This window comes from Cnephaeus nilssonii, assembly GCF_951640355.1.
Source record: "Cnephaeus nilssonii genome assembly, chromosome: 12".
NCBI classification, from domain to species: Eukaryota; Metazoa; Chordata; class Mammalia; order Chiroptera; family Vespertilionidae; genus Cnephaeus; species Cnephaeus nilssonii.
In genome coordinates this window covers 75788581-75815773 of record NC_137083.1, presented here as the reverse complement: position 1 = coordinate 75815773, position 27193 = coordinate 75788581, and the positions used below count along the sequence as shown (strand labels likewise).

The 27193-nt window shown below is 42.6% G+C and overlaps 2 protein-coding genes across 2 annotated transcripts in view; one reads left to right on the top strand and one right to left on the bottom strand.

Moving 5' to 3' along the window:
- COA1 (cytochrome c oxidase assembly factor 1) overlaps positions 1–10717 on the bottom strand; it is a 44487-nt gene extending 33770 nt beyond the window's left edge. The window contains exons 1-2 of the mRNA XM_079786259.1: positions 10319–10717; positions 4979–5053 (exon numbers count right to left, since the gene is read on the bottom strand). The gene's annotated coding sequence lies outside the window, so the exon portion shown is untranslated. The remainder of the gene's footprint in view (positions 1–4978; positions 5054–10318) is intronic.
- BLVRA (biliverdin reductase A) overlaps positions 10331–27193 on the top strand; it is a 67607-nt gene continuing 50744 nt past the window's right edge. Inside the window, exons 1-2 of the mRNA XM_079786255.1 lie at positions 10331–10409; positions 22212–22243. Of these exons, the coding sequence (XP_079642381.1) occupies positions 22232–22243 (12 nt within the window). The 5' untranslated portion in view covers positions 10331–10409; positions 22212–22231. The remainder of the gene's footprint in view (positions 10410–22211; positions 22244–27193) is intronic.

Here is a 27193-nt window from a genome sequence, read left to right as displayed (position 1 = left end):
GGTTGGATCAGTAGTCCAGGGGTACTAGGTCAGGCGTGCTGGTTCAGGGTGGCAGGTCCCTGTATCCATCCTGGGCATGTGTCAGGGTGGTGGGGTGGGCCTGGGCATGTGTCAGGGTGGTGGGGTGGGCTGGGTGCTGCTCTGCTGGTGCAGGCGTCAGGCCAGGAGCCCCCCTCGCCTCTATGGTAGGGTGGACTGGCCCTTCTGCTCACAGAGGGCAGAATCAGGCTGAGCAGGTGGGACAGTCTTTCCCATGTGGAGGAGGTGGCCGCCCAGTTTCTGACTCTGCTCACTGAGGTGTTGGGGCAAGCTGGGCACTCTGCTGCCGAGGAGGAGTTGGGTCGGGTGCCCCATTAGGAAAAATGGCAGGGCCGGCCTGTTACTCTGCCATGGAGGAGGCTGGGCAGGTCGGGTGCTCCGTTCGCCAGGGGCAGGCCCCGCACACTGCCAGTAAAGTCAGCCAGCCAGTCCTTCACAGTTCAGGCTAACTGAGCTGGTATGACTGGTCTGTGTTCCCGGAGCTTCAGGGCTCCCTGTGGCTCCCTCAAAATGGCAGGCTCTTCCCCTGAAGTGGAGAGAGGTGCTCAGCCAGCAGCACACTGCTTCTGCTGCCTGGAGCACTCCAGTCGCCTCCCTAAGCTCCCGCTCCCACAAACAGATGCCCTCCCACTCTCACAACCACACACACTCTCCCTCTTCCACACTCACCCACTTCCACAGTCACCCTCACTCCAGACCTGCCTGCCACATGTTCCTATCTTTCACCATCTGTTTTTATAAATAAAGTGTAATTGGAACACGACCACACCCATTCATTTACATATCGCCAATGGTTGTCTTCACCAAACAACACAGAGTTGAACAATTGTGACAGAGCTCATATGACCCATAAAGCTCTAAATATTTAATATCTGGCCCTTTAAGAAAAAGTATGCTGTCCGCTACCAAGGATGTTGCAGTTGAGGGAATGCCTTTGTTCTCTAAGGACACGCCTTGGAAATTGTACACGTCACTTCAGTTCATGTAATTTCAATTAGGACTTAATCTCATGACCACACCTTGCTGGAAAGATGGCTAGGTAATGCACTCTGTCTAAGCAGCATGTACTCAGTTAAAATTTGGGCACCAAAAGCAGGAGGACATTGGAGTTGATTAGTACTTGCTACCTCGGCATTCTGTCTATATAGCTCATTGTGATTATTGCCTGAACATCTACTGCAAACACTTCAAAGGAAAGTGGTAGACAACTTCCTGCTTTCCAATGCAAACGATAGCAGATGAATACATTTCCGTATGTTACTTTAAAAATTCAGATTTGAGTTTAGCAAGAAAAATGGTAAGGATAAAAGTAAAATGTTCAAAGTCATGAAAATTATGAAGAGATCAGTACTTTACCACATCCCAATGTCTTAGAAGGGCAACCTTAAAACTTGAAAGAGGCCTGAACTGTAGTGGTGAGTGACAATGATTGGCTGATAATAGTCTTAATGACTAAGCACATTGCCAGGCTGTTGAAAAACAGAAGAACTGGGCCAGGGGAGATTTGCCATACGTTGGTCTGGTAGATTACTTGGGGTCACAGCCAAGAATGTGAAAGCAGAAGGAAGAGCAGAGCTGAGTCATGCCAGGAGCATTTGTCCTAATGAAGTTAGTACTTTAACTAGAGCCAAAAAGGAAGTCTGAGTTCGAGGCTAGGGCTGCAGAACACTGAAATGAGGTAGCTAATGCTGATTGTTTAGAAAGCATTATCTTTACAGCTAATGAACATTTAGTGTTTCTACCTACCCTAAATTCACTCCTCCTGCTTTTGATACTGTTCCATTTTCTCTCAAGAGAACTCCCTCCTCCTATTCAGTCCACATGCTTTATACCTAGTCCTCCCAAATCAAATTACTGCATTCCTTTTGATAATGATTAACCCAGAGATAGGTATAGATTCAAGGACTTTACACGGCTCTGAGAGTAAAGCAAGTACTCTTTGCCACTGGTTTTGAACTTGGGAGGATATGAAAAAATGACTGTTGTGGCCATCAAAGATATTCTGTTCAAGGATTGAGCCGAGGAGGCGTGGTTGATAGACATAGACAGAGAAACCAGGTTCTGGGACTTCACTTGCAGAATTGAGTCCAGCTGTGCCTGAAGCCAACACTACCCCTAGAATTTTGTTAATGTCACAAACCAATACACATTCTTTCCTTTAAACGGTGGTAGATTGAATTTGCTCCCACTTTCAACAGAAAAATATTCAATACCGCTAAACACTTTAACTACATTATATCATTTAATTTCAAAGCCCTTGTGTGTCATAGGTATTACTATTCTCATTTTAAATGAGGTAACTGAAACTTAGAAAAATTTGGTACCTTGCACAGATGCACAGCTCACTGAACAAAGTTTTAAGGTCTTATCTAGTTACAAACACCCCCCACAATGTAGTAAAAGCCGTTTTACTTATGTAATCTGCATATAAATAATCAATTAACCAAAAAGGTCAAGTGGATAATTAATTTAAAATGATATGCAGATATCTCACATTTTAACTTAAAACACAAATGTTTATTTGTTTGCCAACTTTTTCTGTAGGTTCAAGGCATTCATTTGAGTATGTGACTAATGATTAGAGTTTCATATCATCTTTCTTGCATGAACCATGCCAGGCTTCATGAAAAACTTTTAAGTATTTTTTTTTCTTTAAAGGAGATCTTTAAGATACTTTCAAAGCAATTTGAATGCAGAACCCAACATTTTTTCTTCTAATAGTTTACAGTTCCTTGCCCATATTTAAATCAACAGCAAGTGGTGTTTTTTGCATTAATTATTTGGTTTATATATTTACTTAAATTAGTTAATTACAAATACTAATATAATTGGCATTGGCATAAATCGATTGTATTTGTGAAACCAGACAACCAGTGGGTGCCGGCTGTCTGTCATTACTCGAGCCAATTAAGCAAAGACAGGGTCGAATCATATATGAATGTTTATTCCAATAATGCCAACAGTATGGGAAAACATTAGGTCATCCACAAAAATCTGCTCTACCCCTCCCCATCAGCCAGTTGCTTACTTTGAGTAGAAGGACAAAGATTACATGGGAAAGTAGGAATTACAGGCATGGGGAAGTAGGCAAGGTGGTTACAAGTTACAGGCAATTCGGCTGGAGGTAGCAAACGGCAGGCAAAGGGTAGGCACCTCCGGGACCAGATTATTTCAACCACACGGTTGTTAATTGGTCCATGATAATAGACAATTCTTGGAAAAGGAAGATGGACTGCATTCCGATGTTAGCTCCCATGTTCCGGGGCATACAACTCTCAGCCAGGTTAGAATGTGCTTTCTCTAATCAGAACAGAACAATCATGGTTAACAGAGCATGATTAATAGTTCTTATAATTATAGCTAATTTCCTCTATTCTATTTCTGCCCTTAACATTAGTTTTGTGTGGCTGCCATAACAAAGTACCACAAACTGAGTGGCTTGGAAAAACATCAATTTACTGATTCATAGCTATGGCTAGAAGTCTGAAATCAAGGTATCATCAGGGCCACGTTCCCCATAAAACTTGTACAGGAAGTATTTTTCCTTGTCTCCTACCAGCTTCAGATAGTTTGCCAGAAATCTATGGTGTTCCTTGGCTTGGAGCTGCAGCACTTTAATTCTGTCTTTATATGTCTGTCTTCCCGTCTGTTCTTTTTTTTTTTTTTTCCATAAGAACTCCAGTGATACTTTATTAGAGCTTACTCTAATTAATACCATTGTAATTAAACTAGTTACTAATAACAGGAAAGGAGCAAAGGAAAGGTCAAATATTATAGGCATGTTATTTGGGCAGCTTCACCAGGAAGCTAAAGCTTTACACTCCCCCAGGAGCTATTGGTCTATTCCCCGCAGATCCCTGGGGCAAGGGACTGGACAGGGAGGAGAATAGAGGCATGCCCAGTAAAGTTGGGGTGGTGGCAGGAAGGTACTTGTCTGTTAGCCATACCTGGGAACAGGTTATTGACCAGAATTGGTGTGGCCACTGCAAGGGCATGGATTTTGGGATATTTAATCCTCTAAACCAGTGGTCGGCAAACTCATTAGTCAACAGAGCCAAATATCAACAGTACAACGATTGAAATTTCTTTTGAGAGCCAAATTTTTTAAACTTCTTCTAATGCCACTTCTTCAAAATAGACTCACCCAGGCTGTGGTATTTTGTGGAAGAGCCGCATGTGGCTCGCGAGCCACAGTTTGCCGACCACGGCTCTAAACCATGAGTGGGAAAACCTTTTTCTGCAAAGGGCCATTTGGATATTTATAACATCATTCGAGGGCGATGCTAAATTATCAACTTAAAAATTAGCCTGCTATATTTGGTCAAACATTGAATTGACTCACCCCTAATGCCTTGGCAGGACCAGACCAAATGATTTCGAGGGCCGTATATGGCCCACAGGCCAGACATTCCCCATCCCTGCAAACAAAGGAGTCCACTCTCTTGGTTCCTCTTATGCTCTTGGGACTCTTATTGATTGGGGTGCTCTTTCCTGTATTTGCTCACATGGCCAACGACCATGTGGACCCCACACACAATGGACTAACGGACTGCAGCTGGCCTGATGCTGAACGGGACCCGCTCCAACATGCAAAGGGAACTGGACACTGGCTTTGTTTCTAGCTCTACTGAAACCCTTCTAGCTACACTTCTTCCATGACTGGACAAAGGGATATGGGACTTTGGAAACCCAGGAACGTAATTTCATGAAAGCAAAGCTTTCTACCGTATCTCATCATCCTGTGGGGGCATCTGGAAATGCTTATTCCAGCGGTACCCCAAGAACCCGTCTCCCTCTAGCAGGGGTGGAAAGGTAAATGATGAGGCAGATAGAGGAACCATTTTTCTGGGTAGGCCATTAAAATAGCATATTAGATCACTGTGGGTTTTTCGTTTTTGTTTTTTACTAAAAGGAGGTTAGTTTTCCTAAGCAGTATTACCTTGGAAGTGAGGAGTCTCTCCAAATTTTAAAGGGGATCCAGGTGCAGCTCTCTCAAGAATGCAAGGATGTTTTCCTGTATAACGAGAATGTGGTAATCCATTTTCAGCGGTGTGCCCCCCACATTCAAAATTTTAGAATATGTAGATATGTTTCTGATGTCCTCAAACTTCTCTGTGTCTATAGACAATGTCACATTTACATTTACTCATTTTTTTTTTTTGAGCTGATCACTCCTACCTACACGATATTGTACAGTGCCCCTTCTGCAGGCAGTGCCGCAGAGAGGTTCCTATACAGGCCAATGCATGCTGGGTACTGCAGTCTCCTTGTTCTATTGGAGAAGATTCCTAAACTACAACACCCTCGAAGCACTGACATCTAGAAATATTTACTTAACACGTTTCCCTAATGCCCTGTACCAGTGCTCACAGTATGTGTTCAATAAATATTTGTAGAATCATGAACTTTATTTTGCTCTTAGGTGGCAGAGAGAATAAATCCTGCTAACCATTCTATTTGGTCGCCTATATTTTCCAACCTGGCCTGAAGTTCAATGGAGCCACAGGACTAATTCTAACACATAGCGATAAAGCCTTAAAACCGCAAGCAGATGTCCTGTGGAAAGGAGCTGGAGCTTGATCTGCTCTAAAATGAAGTTATAATGGTGAGGCTAAGGCTACAGAAACCTTTTTATTTTTTAACTAGAGGCCCAGTGCACGAATTCGTGCACCAGTGGGGTCCCTCGGCCTGGCCAGCAGGATCAGGCTGAAACCAGCTCTCCAACATCCCCCAAGGGGTCCCGGATTGCGAGAGGGTGCAGGCCAGGCTGAAGGACCCCACCGTTGCACGATCGGGGCTAGGGAGGGACACAGGAGGTCAGCCAGCCGGGGAGGGACTGAGAGAAGGCTCTACCGTGTGTTCCACCCGTCTTACTTAGTCCCGATCAGCTGGACCCCAGCAGCAAGCTAACCTACTAGTCAGAGCATTGCCCCCTGGTGGTCAGTGCACATCATAGCAGGCAGTTGAGCAGCCTTAGCATATCATTAGCATATTACACTTCGATTGGTAGACTGGCCGACCAGATGACCAGACACTTAGCATATTAGGCTTTTATTATATAGGATTATATAGGATTTGGATTACACATGTAAGTGCAATCCTATAGAATTTGTCTTTCTCTGACTTGTTTCATTTAGCATAATACCCTCTAGGTCCATTTATGTTGTAGGTGTCATCATCTCCGAGTCTTAAAAATCAAATAGGTCTTGGCATTTGGATGGAACAAAATGCAGGGAAAAATGCCTGTCAATTAAAAACTCTCTACAATAAAGCAAAATGATTTATAAGCAACTTGTTGATTCTGTGAAGGAGGGAGATCCTGAAAGCGTTCTGACTGGCAAGGGATAGTAAATGAGATCTAGTTGAACAGTTTCTATTAAGTTTGCTCTGAAATTTTCACACTCTTAGGAGATGGCCATCACAGAGGACGTCTCTCCAGCAATTCTCCTGCCTTAGGCATATTCACTGTGATTTCTCCCTCTATCCCTACGAACCTAACTGCCACCTTTAGCTTCTTGCTAAGGGGATCCCTCTGCTCTCCCAGAGAGAGTTATTGGGCTGGACCTAAAAGGACTGTATCTCCTGCCTGGCACACATCTAATCCATGGCAAACACAACTGCCACCCTGTGTGTGTGCTGATCAACTCCAACTTCAGCACAGCAGCATGCTGGTGACTCTGCCACTCCAGCTTTCTGTAGCCTGTCTCTCCCGGGGGGCGGGGGGGTAGTTCAGAGAGTCCCCCATGTATACTGACACATTTATGAAATTCCCCAAGTGGTTTTCTTGAAAGCCTGTTGGCATGGCATGAGGGACATGGGCTGGCTGCAGCTTCCCTCAGGTGGGGAGAAGCAGAACTCTCTGCATAGCAGGCACTCATCAGATAATTCTTCACCAAATCCTCTCTCCATTTTTATTCCATCTTACATCCTTGGAGGTCTTATTTTAGAATTTCACATCTAGGGGACCCTGTTGTCTTAATAAAAATCTATGCAAAGCCATACAAAATCCATTACTCATGGGGAAAAACAGATCAAAGAGAATGACAGAGAAATGGAGCTAGAGCCCTCACATAGCTGCTTTATTGTTTAGTGCTGTTTGAATGAGGGTTTTCTAATACGTGAGGCCTACGACAGCCTGTTCCCTCAGCATACCACAAAGTCCTTCAAGTTGGAAAAGGCTACTACTTTGTAAAATAGGAAGTTCTTACTCAAAAAAGGAGTAGAAACTAAACATAAAATCAGACTTCGCTATGGTTAAGATAAATAAACTAACATATTCATAACACATTATTATAAGGAAGTTAGGGTGTTGGTAGTCCCACCTTTATACTCTGCACTTGAGGGCATGGGTGGCCTCACACGTTTTCCTAAAGCTCCTCTGGATGTGCTAGTCTGACTCAGCAAGTAAACATCTGTGGTTTTTGTCTAGCCAGCATCTCTTCCCCAGTAACAGAATCCAGCTTTCCCTCTTGGGGAACCACCTCTTCTCCCTGTAGTTTATTTTAAGTGATTTCACATTTAGATACCAGAATTTGGCTTATGATCTAGGCCTTGCCAGTGAAAATATGGCATTCCTCCATAGATGTAGTGACAGTTATTTTTTTTTAAAATGCATATCATGGCCCAAGAGGCAGGAGTAGGGATAAGATGATCGAATAGGCAGATAATAAACAATAAGAAAAAGAAATGAGTGAATAAATAAGTAAATTATATATATATATATATATATATATATATATATATATATACACACACACATATATATATACACATATATATGTATATATATATGTATATATATGTATATGTATATATATATATACACACACACTCATATATTACCCTAATATGCAAATAGACCGAATGGTGGAATAACTGAACAACTGGTCTCTATGATGTGCACTGACCACCAGGGGTCTTTAACTTTGTCAAGGCTTCTCTGGCTGCTGCACGGGGATAAACTGCAAGGATATCAGGAACGAGACCACTTCAATGACTCAGCTGGGTGATGAAGAAGGTCTGGTTAAGAACCAACCAGACTACGGATATGCTAAGAACATCTAGTCAGCAGAATTTCCTGACCATGGGCACTTGAGAAGAATATATATTCTGTAGCTTTGGGGTGACAGATTCTATAAATGTCAATTAATTCCATCTGATATACAGGAGTGTGTCGTTTAGTATCCCTTGTTTCTTGTGGTTGTTTTTTCTAGAAGATCTACAAATGATGTTAGCAGCAAGCTAACCTACTGGTCGACTGTCCCCTGGTGGTCCGTGCACATCATAGCGAGCAGTTGAGCGGCCTTAGCCTATGATTAGCATATTATGCTTTGATTGGTTGAACAGTCAACTGGTCAACCCGACGACTGGACACTTAGCATATTAAGCTTTTATTATATAGGATAATACTGGAAGTCTTAGCCACAGTGATCAATCAAGAAGAAAAAATAAAAGGCATCCAAATTGGAAAAGAGGATGTAAAACTGTTATTATTTGTAGATAACATATTGGAGAAAAGTGAATCCTAGTACACTGCTGATGGGAATGTAGACAGGTACAACCACTATGGAAAACAGTGTAGAGTTTCCTCAAAAAGTTTAAAATGGAATTGCCATTTGACGCAGCGATCTCACGTCTAGGAATATATCCTAAGAAACCAGAAAAACCAATCACAAAGAATATATGCACCTCCGTATTCATAGCAGTGCTATTTATAATAGGTAAGATCTGGAAACAGCCCAAGTGCCCATCAGTAGATGAGCAGATAAAAAAGATGTGGTACATTCACAACGTGTAATACCATGCAGCTGTAAAAAAGAAGGATCTATTATCCTTTGAGACAATATGAAGGGACCTTGAATATTGTGCTAAGCTAAATAAGCTTGTTAGAGAAAGACAAGTATTACATGATCTCACTCATTTGTGGAATCTAATGAACAGAATAAAGTGATGAACAAAATAGATCCAGAGACATGAAAGCATGCAATAGACTGACTAATTTCAGAAGAAGGGGGCAACTGGGAAGAGTTTAACCAAAGAACTTATACGCATATATGCATAACCCATGGACAGACAATAGTGTGGGGGAAGCTTGGGGAGAAGGAGGGTGTAGGGGTCTATAGGAGAAATAAAGCGGACATCTGTACTATTTTCAACAATACAAATAATTAAAAAAAAAAAAGAATTCACGTTCACGGGGGAAAAAAGAATATGCAAACCTATCATTATGATACACCACCTTAACAAAGTAAAAATAAAAATCATATGATCTTATCAATAGGTGCAACAAAAGCATTTGAAAAAAATGCAACATCCATTTATAATTAAAACACTTAATAGAATGGGTATAGAATAAAAGTACCTCCAAAAAAGAATAAAATTACTTCAACATAATAGGGGCCATCTATGGAAAACCCTCAAATTGTGTACTGAATATTGAGTAGCTAAAAGCTTTTCCTCTAAGGTTCGGAACAAGAAAGGATGCCCACTCTCACCACTGTTACTCAACATAGTATTGGCAGTCATGGCCAGAGACGTTAGGGAAGAGAAAGAAATGAAAAGCATCCAGATTGAGAATGAAGAAGTAAAAGGGTCACTTTTTGCAGATGACATGATGTTTCATATAGAGAACCCTAAAAACTCCACCAAAAATTACTATAAGTAAATAAATACAGTAAATTTGCAGGACACAAAATCAATGTATAAAAATCTATTATGTTTCTATATACTAACAATACATTTCAAAAAAAAAGCAAAATGAAAGAAAAATCATTTGCAATTGCAACAAAAAGAATAAAATATCTAGGTATGAACTTAACAAAGAAGAGAGAGAGAGAGAGAGAGAGAGAGAGAGAGAGAGAGAGAGAGAGAGAGAGATCAGCTGCTTGCCTACTGAGCACATGCCCTTGACCAGGAATTGAATCCCGTGACACTTTAGCCCTCAGGCCCACACTCTAACCACATTGACAAACCGGCCAGGGCAGGACCGGTCCTTTTTCTTTTTTCCTTTTTTTTTTGCTAGCAATGGCATAACCCTTTCTTTAAAAACAAAAACAAAAAAAAACAAAAAACTTTCAGCCTTGGGAGTTACAATTTTGCTGTTTAACACCCACTGCCTCACTGCTGCCAACAGGGCGCAGGGAACAGGGCAGCGGCACAGCCCGGAGCAGTGCTCACACAGCAGCTCGCAGCCCTGCAAGTCCCTGCACAGAGCTGGGCGTGGGCGGGGTCCCCTCCTCTCCCAAGTTCCCCGCTTTCCCTCGGCTGGCCCGGGCCCCACCTCCTCCACGCAGGCGGCCAATCCAGTCGGCACCGGCCAGTTCGCGGGGGCCGTGGCGGTCGGAGCCTGGGAGCGGCTGGAAAAGCGGCAGGTAAGGCACTTGCCGGGGCGTGGGCGTCTCTGCGGCTCTAGAGACCCTCCCGGCAGCACCTGGAAGCAATGCCCGCGGGAGACCCGCACTGCCAGAGCGGGCTGGGCCTCGGCCTGGAGCCTCTGGCGCCGTCTTGGCACCGCACCCCACCCCTCGCAGGGGCCTGGCAGCCTGGAGACATGCTCCCTGCTCGTGGCGGGTTTGGCTCAGTGGAGAGAGCGTGGGCCTGCGGCCTGAAGGGTCCCTGGTTCCATTCCAGTCAAGGGCACACGCTGGGGGTTATGGGCTCCACCCAGTGGGGGGCGTGCAGGAGGCAGCCCACCAATGATTCCCTCTCATCATTGATGTTTTTTCTCTCTCCCTCCCTCTCCCTTCCTCTCTAAAATCAATAAAAATATTAAGAAAAAAAATGTGGCTTTCCACATTAGAAACAAAAACAAAACAAAAAAGACGTGCTCCCCCAGGGAAGCACTTTCTAAAGTAAACAAAAGACAAATTATTTGAAAAGTTAAATCTATGTTTCATTTACAAAATGTTTATGGTTTTGTTCTTAGGTAGACATAACTCCGCTGCTGCGTCCTTGTATAGCCTAGGGTTGGGCTTGAGAGAGTTGGTTCTATGGGGGCATCTCCAGTTTAGGGTGCAGGCAGGGCCCTGGGAATCTGAGGACATGCCAGGGAGTTGGGATTCAGTCCTGCCCAAGACACTCAACCTCCCCTGGCCGCACTTTTTTCTTTGGAAACTGGAAAAATAGTATGTATTTCATAGACATTGTTTTGAGCCTTTAAATGAACCAAGTGCACTAAGACTTGTCTCCCAGCAACAACAGGCTTTTAAAAATATCTATTACTTTTATTGGTTTTAGAAAGGAAAGGAGAGGGAGAGAGAGATAGAAACATCAATGATGAGAGAAAATCATTAATCAGCTGCCTCCTGCACGCCTCCTACTAGGGATCGAGCCTGCAGTCCAGGCATGTGCCCTTTACGGGACTCAAACCCGGGACCGGAATTGAGCCTGGGACTGGAATCGAATCCAGGACTCTTCAGTCCACAGGCTGATGGTCTATCCACTGAGCCAAACCAGCTAGGGCAACCACAGGGTTGTTTTGTTTTGTTTTGTTTGTTTGTTTATTGATTGATTCAGGTATTACATATGTGTCCTTATTCCCCCTTTGCCCCCCACCCCACCCCGCTCATGCCCTCACCCTCCTAGTGTATATGTCCATTGAACAACATGGTTTTTATTCACAGACTAGGGGCCCAGTGCACCTTGAAAGGAACTGTGGGCTGTGAGGCTCTGGCGGGCATAGGGGCGGGTCTCGGCCCATCCTCCACACCCCCTGCCCAGCTCCTTATAGTTATTGAGAAACTATCCTCTCCTCATTTTATATTTTTGTCTATTTTTTCAAAAATTAATTGGCCATATATCTCTATATATAAAAGCCTAAGTGACCATTACTACTGAATGACCGGAACAACAGGAACAACCAGTCCACCAGTTGCTATGACATGCACTGACCATCGGGGAAGATGCTCAACCCAGGAGCTGCCCCCTGGTGGAAATCAGTGATGCTTCTGGCTTTGTTCTTTTTTTTCCTTCTTCTTTTTTTGCCTTTCCATTTGCTTTAATTGAAAAAAAAAAAAAAAAAAAAAATATATATATATATATATATATATATATATACACACACACACACACACACACACACACTAGAGGCCCGGTGCATGAAAATTCATGCACGGAGGGGGGGGGAGGTATCCCTCAGCCCAGCCTGCACCCTCTCCAATCTGGGATCCCTCTCACAATCCAGGATTTCTGGCTTCCAACTGCTCACCTGCCTACCTTCCTGATTACCCCTAACCGCTTCTGCCTGCCAGCCTGATCACCCCCTAACCACTCCCCTGCCAGCCTGATTGATGCCTAACTGCTCCCATGCCAGCCTGTTTGCCCCCAACTTCCCTCCTCTGCCGGCCTGGTCACCCCTAACTGCCCTCCCCTGCAGGGTTGATTGCCTCCAACTGCCCTCCCTTGCAGGCCTGGTCCCTCTCAACTGCCCTCCCTTGCAGGCCTGGTGCCTCCCAACTGCCCTCTCCTGCTGGCCATCTTGTAGTGGCCATCTTGTGTCCACATAGGGGCAGGATCTTTGACCACATGGAGGCAGCCATATTGTGTGTTGCAGTGATGGTCAATCTGCATATTACTCTTTTATTAGATAGGATAGAGGCCTGTTGCAGAGGTGGGGGCCAGCTAGTTTGCTCTGAAGGGTGTCCCGGATCAGGATGGGGGTTCCCTTGGGATGTGGAGCAGCCTGAGCAAGGGGCCTGTGGTGGTTTGTAGGCCGGCCACGCTCCCTGGAGACCCAAGCAGAGGCCCTGGCATCTGGAATTTATTTACCTTCTACAATTGAAACTTTGTAGCCTGAAGTGGAGCCAAGTCTCCTGCTTGCTCCGTGGCCGGCAGCCATTTCTGTTGGGGTTAATTCACCTTCTATAATTGAAACTTTGTAGCCTGGAGTGGAGGCCTAGGCCAGACAGTGCAGATGGAAAGCTTGGCTTCCTCCGTTGCCGGGGGCAACCCTGGCCTGCTCTCTCCAGCTCAGTGGCTGCCGCCATTTCTGTTTGGATTTGTTTACCTTCTATAATTGAAACTTTGCAGCTTGAGTGGAGGCTTAGGCCTGCAAGGGCAGGCGGAAAGCTTGGCTTCCTCTGTTGCCTGGGAAACCTTGTTCTCTGTGGCTGTAGCCATCTTGGTTGGGTGTATTTGCATATCTGCTCCTGATTGGCTGGTGGGTGTGGCTTGTGGGCATTGCTCGTGGGTATAGCAGAGTTAGGGTCAATTTGCATATTACTCTTTTATTAGGTAGGATGTTTTTTATTGTTGATAGTATTACAGATGTCTCTCATTTTTCTCATGGCTGCTTTGGCTATTTGGGCTCTTTTGTGGTTCCATACAAATTTTAGGGTTTTTATTCGATTTCTGAAAAGAATACCATGGAATTTTGATAGGGACTGCATTCAATTTATAGATTGCTTTGGGTAGTATGAACATTTTAATAACATTAACTCTTCCAGTCCATGAGCACAGAATATCTTTCCATTTATTTGCCTTCTTCAGTTTCTTTCATCAAGATCTTATAGTTTTCAGTGTTCAGATATTTTACCTCTTTGGTTAAATTTATTCTTAAGTACTTGTTTTTGATGCTGTTGTAAATGGATTGTTTTTTTAATTTCTCTTTCTTAAAAATATGTTTTTATTGATTTCAGATAGAGGAAGTGAGAGGGAGAGAAATAGAAAAATCAATGATGAGAGAGTATCATTGATTGGCTGCCTCCTGCATGTCCCCTACTGGGGATCATGCCTGCAACTCTGGCATGTGCCCTTGACTGGAATGGAACCCGAGATCCTTCTGTCTGCAGGCTGACTCTCTAACCACTGAGCCAAATTGGCTAGGGCTAATTTCTCTTTTTGATATTTTGTTGTCAGTATATAGAAATGCAAGTGATTTTTGTATATTAATTTTGTATTCTGCAACTTTACTAAATTTGTTGATGAAGTCTAACAGTTCTTTTTTTTTTTTTTGGTGGTCTTTAGGGATTTCTATATATGATATAATCTGCAAATAAGGACAATCTTAATTCCTCCTTTGTGATTTATATACCTTTTATTTCTTTTTCTTGCCTAATTGCTCTGACTAGGACTTCCAATATTCTGTTGAATATAGTGGGCATTCTTTTCTTGTTCCTGAACTTAGAGGAAAAGCTTTCAGTGTCTCACCTTTGAGTATGATGTTACCTGTGGGTTAATTTCCTCTATGCCCAGTTTTTTGAGAGTGTTTATCATGAAAAGGTATTGAATTTTGTCAGATGCTCTTTCTGTCTCTATAATTTTTATCCTTCATTTTGTTATTATAGTGTGTTACATTGAGTAATGTGAAGATGTTGAACCATCCTTGGATCCCTGGAATAAATGCCAATTAATCAATTGATAGTATTACAGACATCCACTTTTTTCCCCCCATTAACTCCCTCTACCGGGTACCCACCCCTCCCAGGCATTCACCACCCTATTGTCTGTGTCCATGGGTTATGCATATATGCATATAAGTTTCCTGGTTGCTCTCTCCCCACCATCTCCTCACCCCAGCCATCCCTCTGAAATTCATCAGTCTTCCATGCTTCTGGGTCTATTTTGTTCATCAGTTTATTTTGTTCATTAGATTCCACATATGAGTGAGATCTTGCGATACTTAAAAATTTCTCTGACTGGCTTATTTCGCTGAGCATAATACTCCCCAGGTCCTTCCATGCTGTTGCAAATGGTAAGAGTTCTTTCTGTTTTACCAACACGTAGTATTCCATTATGTAAATATACCACAGCTTTTTTATTCACTCATCTGCTGATGAGCACCTAGGCTGTTTCCAGATCTTAGCTATTGTAAATTGTGCTGCTATGAACATAGGGGTGCATATATCCTTTCTGATTGGTGATTCTGGTTTCTTAGGATATATTCCTGTAAGTAGGATCACTGGGTCAAATGTGAGTTATATTTTTAATTTTTTTGAGGAAACTCCATACTGTTTTTCACAGAGGGTGTACCAGTCTGCATTTCCACAGCAGTGTACTAGGGTTCCCTTTTCTCCACATCCTCACCAACACTTGATGTTTGCTGATTTGTTGATGATAGCCATTCTGACAGGTGTGAGGTGATAACTCATTGTTGTTTTAATTTGCATCTTCCTGATGATTAGTGATTTTGAGCATTTTTTCACATGTACTAGTATTTTGGCCGTTTGTATATACACTTTGGAGAAATGTTTATTTAGGTCCCTTGCCCATTTTTTTATAGGATTGTTTGTCTTCCTTTTGTTAAGTTATATGAGTTCCTTATATATTTAGGAAGTTAACCCCTTATCCGATGTATCATTGGCAAAGATGTTCTCCCATTCAGTGGTCTCTCTTCACTTTGTTGGTGGTTTCTTTTGCTGTGCAGAAGCTTTTCATTTTGATGTAGTCCCATTTGTCTATTTTCTCCTTAGTTTCTTTTGCCATGGGAGTATCTGCAAATATATTGCTATGAGAGATGGCTAAGATTTTGCTTCCTATGTTTTTTTTCTAGGATTTTTATGGTTTCACGACTTACATTTAGATCTTTTATCCATTTTGAGTTTATTCTTGTGTATGGTGTAAGTAGGTGGTCTAGTTTCTTTCTTTCTTTCTTTCTTTCTTTCTTTCTTTCTTTCTTTCTTTCTTTCTTTCTTTCTTTCTTTCTTTCTTTCTTTCTTTCTTTTTGCATGTACCGGTCCAATTTTCTCAGCACACTTATTTAAGAGACTGTCTTGACTCCATTGTATGCTCTTGCCTCCACTGTCAAATATAATTGAGCATGATGGCTTAGGTCAATTTCTGGGTTCCCTGTTCCATTCAATTGATCTATATTCCTGTTCTTGTGCCAGTACCAGGCTGTTTTGAGGATAGTGGCTTTGTAATATAGCTTGATATCTGGTAATGTGATATTTCCAATTTTGTTCTTCTTTCTCAGGATTGCTGTGGCTATTTGCAGTCTTTTTTGGTTCCATATAAATTTTTGGAGAGTTTGTTCTAGATCTGTGAAATATGTGCTTGGTATTTTAATATGGATTGCATTGAATCTATAGATTGCTTTGGGTAGAATGGGTATTTTAATGATATTAATTCTACCAATCCATAAACATGGTACATTCTTCCACTTGTTTATATCTTCTTCTATCTCTTTTTTTCAATGTGCTGTATTTTTCTGAGTACAGGTCTTTTACCTCCTTGGTTAAATTTATTCCTAAGTATCTTAATTTTTTATTGCAATGATAAATGGGATTTTTAAAATTTCTTTTTCTGAGAGTTCATTATGGGCATATAAAAATGCCATTGATTTCTGGGTATTGATTTTATATCCTGCTATGTTGCCAATTCATTCATTAAACTAGTAGTTTATTGGTGGTCTATTATGTCATCTGTGATTAATGACAGTTTTATGTCCTCCTTTTCAATTTGGATGCCTTTTATTTTTTCTTCTTGTCTGATCACCATGGCTAGGTTTTCCAATACTATGTTGAATAAGAATGGTGAAAGTGGACATCCTTGTCTTGTTCTTGTTCTTAGGGAAAATGGTTTTAGTTTTTTTCTCATTGAGTATGATGATGGCTGTAGGTTTGTCTTATAAAGCTTTTATTATGTTGATGTATGATCCCTCTGTTCCCACTTAGAGTTTTTTCAAAAAAGGCTGTTGGATTTTGTCAAATGCTTTTTCTGCATCAATTGATATGATCATGTGATTTTAGTCTTCCAATTTGTTAATGTGATATATCACATTCATTGATTTTTCAAACATTATACTAGCCTTGCATCCCTTTAATAAATCCCACTTGGTCATGGTGTATGATCTTTTTAATGTATTTCTGGGTCCGATTTGCTAATATTTTGTTGAGGATTTTAGCATCTGTGTTCATCAGGGATATTGCCATGTAATTCTCTTTCTTTGTAGTGTCTTTATCTGGTTTTGGAATTAGGCATATGCTAGCCTTGAAAAAAGAGCTTGGAAGTGTTCCTTCCTCTTGGATTTTTTGGAATAGTTTGAGGAGGCTAGGTGTTAGTTCTTTGAATGTTTGGTGAAACTCCCTTGTGAAGGCATCTGGATCAGGGCTTTTATTTTCTCAGAGTGTTTTTTTACTGCTTCAATTTCATCAGTAGTTATTGGCCTATTCAGGTTTTCTGATTCTTCCTGATTGAGTTTTGGAAGATTGTATTTTTCTAGGAATTTGTTCATTTTGCCCAGGTTGTCCAGCTTGTTGGAATATGGTTGTTCATAGTATTTTTTTTTTTTAATCCTTTGTGTTTCTGTGGGGTCAGCTATTCCTTCCCCACTTTCTTTCCTGATTTTGTGTATTTGGGTCCTCTTTCTTTGTTTCTTGATGAGTCTGGCTATATGTTCATCCATCTTGTTTATCTTTTCAAAGAATTAGTTCTTGGTTTTATTGACCTTTTTTATGGTTTTTTTTTTAGTCTCTATGTCATTTATTTCCACTCTGATCTTTATTTCCTTCCTTCTCCTTACCCTGGGCTTTTCTTGTTTTATTTATAAATCTTTAAGTTGCAGGGTTAGATAATTAGAGGCTTTTCTTATTTTTTGAGGTAATGTTATGAACTTCTCTCTCAGGACTGCTTTCATTGTGTCCCATAGATTTAGGGTTATTGTGTATTCATTTTTATTTGTTTCCAAAAAGTTTTTCATTTCTTTCTTGATCTCTTTGGTAACACACTCATCTACACTAATAAAAGAGAAAAATGCAAATTGACCATACCTTTGCGGTAAGTGGTGGGTGATAATGTTCCAAATCTGTGAAATCCAAGTGCTATCCCTTGCAGCCAGATGCTGTTAGCAGTGCAGCTGGATGGGTGGGGGGTTGGGTGAACTGATGGCTGTACAGTGCCTTTGTTGTTTTGTTTTCCCAGTAATGGTGACTGGCATTCATCAGTGGCCTCCCCTCTGTATTTCCATCCAATACTGGGATTATCCTGTCACTCAGGGAAAAATGTTTCTCTTGTACCAGTTCTCAGGTTTGTAGATAATGTGCTTTGCAACCTGACACACTGATACAGCTTCTTCTAGGGCCTGCTTCTGTCTCTGGGGAGATGAGCAGAGGCAGGCTCTGGGAGTGTGAGGGGAGGTGGTCAGGTTCTGTTGCTTTGTTTTCTGTCTGGAATTGATAGATAACTGTGTCAGCATCTCTGTGCTTTGTCCCTCCCTAGGTTACTGGATTCAGCTGCATAATGTACTGGCCACCCCCACAGAAATACTCACTGTATCAACTCCTAGGTGAAGGGAGAGCCAGTGGCAACCTGATTCCTCCCCTCTGTGAGCTGTGTCTTGCAGTGAGCTCCACGCTGGGAGCTCCAGGCTGCCTCCCTAGTATCATCTCAGCTCTTCTCCCTTCTCATCTCCCAAGTTTGCTTCCACTTGCCCACCTGCAGATGTTTATTTTTTTACTTTTATTGAATTTATTGGGGTGACATTAGTTAATAAAATGGTATGAGTTTCAAGTTACAGTTCTATAATACATCAGCTGTACTTTGTGGTCACCACCCAAAGTCAGGTCTCCTGTCCCCATTTCTCATCACCTCTTTACCATCTGCTACCTACTTATTACCCTTTCCTTCTGGTAATCACCAAACTTGTCTGTGTTTGTGACTTTTTTTAAAAAATATATTTTATTGATTTTTTTACAGAGAGAAAGGGAGAGAGATAGTCAGAAACATCGATGAGAGAGAAACATCGATCAGCTGCCTCCTGCATACCTCCTACTGGGGATGTGCCCGCAACCAAGGTACATGCCCCTGACCGGAATCGAACCTGGGACCTTTCAGTCCGCAGGCCGACGCTCTATCCACTGAGCCAAACCGGTTTTGGCTGTGTTTGTGACTTTTGTTTTACTTAATCCCTTCAGATGTTTCAATGTGACGTGTTGTGTGTTGAGCAGGGAATTCTTTGTTGAATTATAACTGTTCAATTTGTTGAAATCTCAAGGAGCGAGCCCATGGGGACTTCATATGCCACTATCCTAACATCCAGTGGTGACTTTTTTTTTAACTTTTGGATAAACCACTGCAGACTGACCTGCCATTTGTCATGATGTAGTAATTCAGGAAATTACTCAAGATGATTCTTCTTCTTCTTCTTCTTCTTCTTCTTCTTCTTCTTCTTCTTCTTCTTCTTCCCTTCCCCTTCTTCTCCTTCTCCTTCTCCTTCTCCTTCTCCTTCTCCTTCTCCTTCTCCTTCTCCTTCTCCTTCTCCTTCTTCTTCTTTTTTTTTTAGAAGAGGCTGCTCCTAGAGAGGCATACCATATATTTCTAGATAGCAATAATTATTAATGAATTCTAATTTAATTTATAAATATTATTCTATCATAGACACAGTTCCAGTGGATTAATTTTGGGACAACATGACAAAGATGTTCCAAAATTAATCTGGAGGTATGAGCAAGCAAAAATAGATAAGAATACTGAACAAGTTAATGAGAGAACTTGAACTGCCGGATATCAAAACATATTGTAAAGTCACAATCATGTAAATAATATATTAGACCATGGGAATAGCCTCGGTTGATGACACAGCAGAGTCAATGAAGAAAGAATAATCATATTCATGAGAATTTATGAACTAGGGGTCCAGTGCGTGAACTAGTGCAAGCCCCCAGACATACCACGTGGGTGTGATGCCAGACCTGCCGTGCCACGTCACGAGACCCATCAATGCACCACCTGGCAACTGGTCATTTGGTTGTTACAGCGTTATGGCCATTGGCCTTTTATAATATAGATCACTGGCAGAAAAGGATGGAATAGTTGATAAATGATTTGGGAACAAGGCTATGTGGGGAAAGTACAGTTAGAGTCTTATGCCATATACCAAAATACAATTTAGATTGATTTAAAAATAAAAATGTAAATAAGTAAAAAGTTAAAAACCTAAAAGCAAATAAAAATGTGCTATAAATTTTTATAAACATAATACTAAAATCAGAAACTTAGAATCTTTTAGTTTTTGACCATTTAAATATTAAACCCTTGAAATAAACAAATAAACCTAAATTTTCTTGTTATAAGTTTTGGTCTTAGACCTTTCAGAATATTTTTAAATGTAGAATAAGTCTCTCTCAGGGTTCTGTTCAAACTTTAACTGGACTTGACAGAACAGTGGGAAGATAGGGAGAAAGAGAGGAGGGGTGGGCAGGTAGCGTGTTGAACAGTAGAGCAAGGCCTCATCTGGCTTGGGCTTGCTGCCTCCCTTCACAGTGCCATCTTATTATAAGGGGAGTTGAAATATAATAGAAGGGAAAAGATTTGGCCGGGATACTGCATTTGAATATGCTCCCAGGTAGTAGACCACTGATGGCTAATACATTAGAATTTATGGGTAGATTCTTTCTCACACATGTTTATCTCTCCAAATTGTTTTGTTTTGTTTTGTTTTGTTTTGCTTTTCCCAGATTCTGTTGGAAAGCAGTACAGTTCCTAAGTAATGCTTTGTAGACTATATTTCATTGGAAAGCTTTCCTGAAAGTTCTCATTAGAAAGAGAAGGCAAGCAGGAGTAATGTTTCTCAAAGAAAAAGGACACAAAGAAATTTAATGATTTCCTCCTGAATGTGTTTTTTGTTTTGTTTTGTTTTTGTTTTGGTGCTAGAGACAGAAATAGGTAGCAGTGGAATTGTTAGGTCAGAGGTTGCGTGTATTTGGACTTTTAATAGATGTTGCTAAACTGCCCTCAGTAGAGATGGTACCCACCTCTGGGCCCCTAATAATGTCAGAGAGTGTATTTCTCCCCCCACCTTGACTAGCACACTGTGGCACACATTTTGGTATATTTCAGTCTGATAGAGCATCTTGGTGAAATAATAATTTGCATTCAGTTATCATGACTAAGGTTGAGCATTGTTCAACCTTAAGAGTTTAAGAGTCACCTGAATTTCCTATTCTGGGAATCCGAGAACACTGTATAGATGAAATATACTTTTAAGGTGAAGTCCAACTGCTCAGCCTACAAATGAGGAACCTGTTTGGCCATGGTCACTTGGCTAGTCTTTGACTGAAGCAGAACCAAACACACCAGGGAACCTAGTTATTATAAAAACTCTTCCGGTGACAATAAGGATTTGTAAAGGTCTCTGTGGCCATCTGGGGTTTGTTTCTAGAATTAGAAAGTCTGGAAATTACAGTGCAATGTCACAATGCCTTGACTGTAGAGACAAGTGTTTTTAGCCACCCTGAACTTCAGGAACCTCATCTGTAAAATGGAATTAATACTAGGTTTTTTGTCAAGGTCTCAAGGATTAGGATTAATAAATATAAAGTAGCTGACACAAGTAGACTCACCACTGTTATCACCTTCCTCATATTTGTGCTTTTTTTGTTTGTTTAAATTAAGACAGAACAGTTTTTATTTTTTTATTTTTATTGATTTTGCAGAGAGAAAGGAAAAGGGATAGAGAGTTAGAAACATCGATGAGAGAGAAACATTGATCCTACTGGGAATTGAGCCCACAACAAAGGTACATGCCCTTGACCAGAACCAGTTTGGCTCAGTGGATAAAGCTTTGGCCCACAGATCACCCCCAACTGCCCTCCCCTGCAGGCCTGGTTGCCCCTAACTGCCCTCCCCTGCAGGCCTGGTCCCCCCTAACTGCCCTCCCCTGCTGGCCTGATCGCCCACAACTACCCTCCCCGCTGGCCATCTTGTGGCAGCCATCTTTGACCACATGGGGGCATTTTGTGCAAGGGTGTGAGGGTCAATTTGCATATTACCTCTTTATTATATAGGATAAGTCCTCTGGAACTCAGTTAGGAGGGGGAAATGTATGTATTTCTTACTGCCTTGCTTGTTCCCATAAAATATGGTTATATACAAATTTATCCTCTCTGAGCACCAGCTTTTGGAAGTGCATCATTCTTTCAAGTACACAGAAGTATATTATTCACAGCTATATTCCAGTGTAGGGGATGGACTTTGGGGATTGGAAATGGTCTTCTTTACAGAAACATCACTGGCATGATGTCCCAGGGAAGTTAGCCACCACCAGCCTCAGAATCATACACTGGTCTAGGTATCCTTGCTGGAGGGCACAAGGTAGTAAAGGCATTTGGGGAGCATGTGGTCAACAGGACAGGAAATAGTAGAGAAGAAAATGGGACTGGCCAAGTGGAGCATCTGCATGGAGTTTGGAGCAGGTGCCTCCAGGGTCCTGAACCTCTACTTTTTTTTTGTCTTCACAGCCACTGAAGAAGAGACCAAGATGAATGCAGAGGTGAGTTCTTTAAAAGTGCCAGTTTAAAGAATGCTTTTCTTGCAGTGTTCCTCATTTTTCCTTCACAGAGTGTCTTCTCTCCCTAAGAGCTTTCAGAAACATCAGCACAAACTTGAAAACATTTCCCCTCCAACATGGCTCTGGGTGATATGGGAAGAATTAGGCCCTTCTGCATCCTATTTTTTAAAAATTTATTTTTAGAGAGAGGAAGAGGGGAGAGCAAGAGAGTGAAACATTGATGTTAGAGAGAAACCTTAATCTGTTACCTCCTACATGCATCCCAACTAAGAATCAAATTCACAACCTGGATATGTGCCTGGATATCGAACCTGCCACCTTTTGGTGTAGGGAATGGCACTTCAATCAACTGGGTACTTTGAGTCTTTTAAGGAACATGACTAATTCATCCAAATTGTTGAATTTCTAGCTATAAAGATATTCATAATAGTCTCGTATTATCCTTTCAATATTTTTTGATTCTGTGGTAGTGCTCTTTTCCTTACATTTGATATTTTTTACTGAGCTGCCTGGAGAGATGATCTCAAAAAACAATAAATTCAGAACAACCACCATTCAGACACCTACTACACAAGGCCATGCTACCAGTTCCGGAAGACAGAGCAGCTCTACCTAATACATAGAAACAGACACAGGGAAGCAGCCAAAATGAGGAGACAAAGAAACATGTCACAAATGAAAGAAATGGAAACAAGCTAACTACTGGATACAGAGTTCAAAACCATGGTTATAAGGTTACTCAAGGATCTTCATGAGAACTTCAGGGATTTAGTGAGACTTCCAAGGATCTCAGTGATAATGTTAAAGACATGAAAAAGGACCAGTCATAAATTAAGCAGACACTAACGGAAATAAAAAATAATTTACAGAGATTCAATAGTAGAGTAGAGGATTATGAGAATCAAATCAACGATTTAGAATATGAGGATGCAAAAACATTCAATCAGAAGAGCAAAAAGGAAAAAGAATCTAAAAATATGAAGATAGTGTAAGGAGCCTCTGGGACAACTTCAGGTATACCAACATTCACATTATGGGGGTGCCAGAAGGAGAAGAGAGGGAGCAAGATATTAAAAACTTATTTGAAAAAATAATGACAGAAAACTTCCTCTACCTGGTAAAAGAAATAGACTTACAAGTCTAGGAAGAACAGAGAGTCCCAAACAAGAGGAACCCAAAAAGGCCTGCACCAAGGCACATCATAATTAAAATGCCAAGGGTTAAAGACAAAGAGATACTCTTAAAAGCTGCAAGAGAAAAGCAGTTAGTTACCTACAAGGGAGCTCCAATATGACTGTCAGCTGATTTCTCAACAGAAACTTTGCAGGCCAGAAGGGAGTAACAAAGAAATATTCAAAGTGATGAATAGCAAGGACCTACAACCAAGATTACTCTAGCCAGAAAAGCTCTCATTTAGATTGAAGGTCAGATAAAGAGCTTCACAGACAAGGAAAAGCTAAAGGAATTCACCACCACCAAACCAGTGTGACATGAAATGTTGAAGGGTATTCTTGAAGAAAAAGGAGGAGGAAGCTGAGGAAGAGAGGAGGAGGAATAAAATAGAAAAAGAAGGAACAATAAAATGGCAATAAATGCATATCCACAATTGAATCTAAAAATAAAGATAAATGAACAAGGAATCTAATAAACAAATGAACTGGTGGATAAAGTAGAATCAGAGGCATGGAAACATGGAACAGACTGACAATCTCAGAGGAAAGGGGAAAGGGTGGCCTGGTAGAGATTAACTAAAGAATTTATATGCATTACCCATGGTCACAAACAATAGGGTGATGAAAGCCTGTGATGGGAGTGGGAGTGGGGGACCACGTGGAAGGGGGCAATGGGGTAAAAATGGGTGATATCTGTAATACTCTCAAAAATAATGGTTTAAAAAATAAAGGAAATGAGCAACCTGTCCTGGCTAGTGTTGCTCAGTATTTAGAGCATTAGCCCACTCACCAAAGGGTCAAGTGTTCAATTCCTGGTCAAGGGCACATACCTGGGTTTCAGGTTCAATCCTGGCCCCATCAGGGTACATACAGGAGGCAGCCAGTCAACGTGTCTCACCTCTCTCTCTCTCCCTTTCTCTCTCTCTCGCTCTCGCTCTCGCCCTCGCCCTTCCTCTTGCTCTTGCTCTCGCTCTTTCCCCCCTCCCCCCTGCTTCTTCCCTCCATTCCACTCTTTAAAAATCAATGGAGAAAATATCCTCAGATAAGGATTAACAACAACAAAAAAGAAATGAGCAACTATGCCTATTAAATAAATTGAGCCTGTAGTTAAAAACCTTTCTTCAGAGAGAAATTGTGCTAGATGGAAAATGCAGGTTGCTATGATGTGAAATGCCTGTGCACAGAGACCTTTGTCAGAGAACTGCAGGGGGCTTCCAGGAGCTGAGGGCCTCTCCTACAATCACGAGGATCTGAATTCTGCTGGCAACCACACAACCTTAGCAGAGATCCTGGAGCTGTAGACGAGAACATAACTTGGTCAGCCTTGTAAAATCTGAGCAGAGGACCCAGTTAAGCCATGTTCAGATTCCTGACCCACAGAGAATGTGAGATAATAAATTTGGCAAAGGATCATAGATTGGTGTACTGGGCAGACTCCTTCCCCATCATTGATAGCCGAAAGACATTGTCAGAAGACAAGATGAGCATCAAATGGTTTATCATTTTTGTACTCAGTGAATTCCCAGTTCCCTCACACACAGCACCAATAGAGAAAGTCATTCAACATTAGCATCCAGCAGCAATTCTAGTTCAAATGCTTCAAAATCAACTACTTCATCCTCTAGTCAAGAAACATTGTCTAGAACTATCAGTTCTTCCTCAGAATGGTTGAGGCAACATAGCCTTCTACATAAAAACCATGCCCTGTAGGCTAATCAGTTCCCACATTCAATGCAAAGAAATGTAGACAACTAATTTCTTAGGCAAGCTCTTCTAGCTAGATCCCTAGTGTAGCCAGCTTTCAACCCAATGCAGATGTGTGGTGGCTAATTCTGATTATGCTCTATTATGTGCAATTTCAAGCCACAGTTTAAGCTCAGGCAACAACAAATGCCAACCCAGCCCAACCTATTGCTTCACAGTTTCTGAAGCTGGCACATGTCCCTGGAGAATAATACCCACCAGCTCCAAACCTAGTAGCTCAAGAAAATTAATACACACGAATGTCAATGTTCAAATGAATGCACAGGGAGGTCCAGTGCTAAGTGAAGATGTCAGTTGAGACTTGCTAGACTGGATGTACATTCCCAGGAGATGCAGTTCTCTTTAGCAGTGAATATTTTTTTTTCTTCTATAGTCAGCTCATTATGGTAATGGAAGATGTACTGGTTTATGTACAGCAAATTGGATGATTTTCTGTTAGGAAAGAAGGTGGTCAGCAGTAGGCTCCTTATAATAATGCCAAAGTTGATAATAATGGGAAACTCTCTAAAACTTGAAGAAATGTGTCATTTTATGAATGATGGGCTTGACAGTGAGGGTGGGGAGGTGTAGGTGAAGATGCTGGTGCAAATTAAAGACCTGGATTGTTGGCTTCAAAGTGGTCTTTTATCACTACCTTCTTTTTCAATCACATTTTTATATTCAACACTAGAGGCCCAGTGCATGAAATTCGTGCACAGGGAGTATGGGGGGAGGGGGGATGTCCCTCAGCCCGGCCTGCAACGATGCCAGCATCCCTCACCCCGGCCTCTAGCCAGAGGCTCCTCCCTCCTTCCTCACAGCCTCTGGGAAAATGCTTGTCCTGGGGCTTCCTCAGGGCCCTGACCCATGACACCCAGCAGCTCAGGTACTCTGGCGGGGGGGAGGGGGGGGGGGAGGGGGCGGGTTGGTCTCTCAGGTCCGGCTCCCCTACCTGGCTTGGTGAGCATCAGCTGCTGTGGGAGCCATGCCTCAGGAGTCACCCCCTTGGACCATACTACTTGCAAGTGCGGGGGGGCAGGGGGAGCGGCCGCTGCAGCAGTGATTTGATGTCTGTAGCGTGCCCGCCGGACACCCCTTCGCTGCGACGCCATGCTGGCTGTGTCCACACTGCAGGAAGGGGGCTTCCAGTCTGCGACTGGGGCTGCTGGGCTGTGACTGGGGGCTGCAGGCCGAGGACCCCGGCATCCATAGTGCTCTGTCAGCATTAGGAACTGGAAAGATCCATTTTTCTGGGTCCTCCCCTCCCTCCGCGCAGAGCAGCCGGAGCAGGGACGCCGGGCTTGCGTCCACAGAGGCCCCTCCCCTCTGCTGTACAGAGCAGCCTGGGCACGGGACACTGAGCTCACGTCATCGGGGGCTCTGGCCAGAGGCCCCTCTCTCCCTCCGTGGCCAAGGAGCAGATGCTGGGCTCGCGTTGCTGGGGAGACGCCACCAGCGTCTCCTATGGGCGCCGCCATTTTTGTTGCAGAATAATGGTTAATTTGCATATTACTCTTTTATTAGATAGGATTATTTTGTACTAGTGGCCCGGTGCACGAAATTCATGCACTGGGGCAGGGGGCGGTGTTCCTCAGCCTGGCCTGCAACCTCTCCATTCTGGGACCCCTTGAAGAATGTCCTACTGGGGGTTTACAGGGATCGGGCCTAAACTGGCAGTCGGACATCCCTCTCACAATCTGGGACTGCTGGCTCCTAACCGCTCACCTGCCTGCCTGCCTGCCTGCCTGATTGCCCCTAACCACTCTGCCTGCTGACCTGCTCACCCCCAACTGCCCCCTGCCACCAGTCTGCTTGCCTCCAAATGCCCCCCCCCCCGTCAACATGATCACCCCCACCTGCCCCCTGTGCCAGCCTGCTCACCCCCAACTGCCTCCCTGCTGGACTGCTCACTCCAAACTTCCCCCCCGCCCCCCGCCGCTGTCCTGATCACCTCCAACTGACCCCCACTGACAGCCTGCTCACCCCCAACTGGCCCTCCTGCTGGTCTACTTACCAC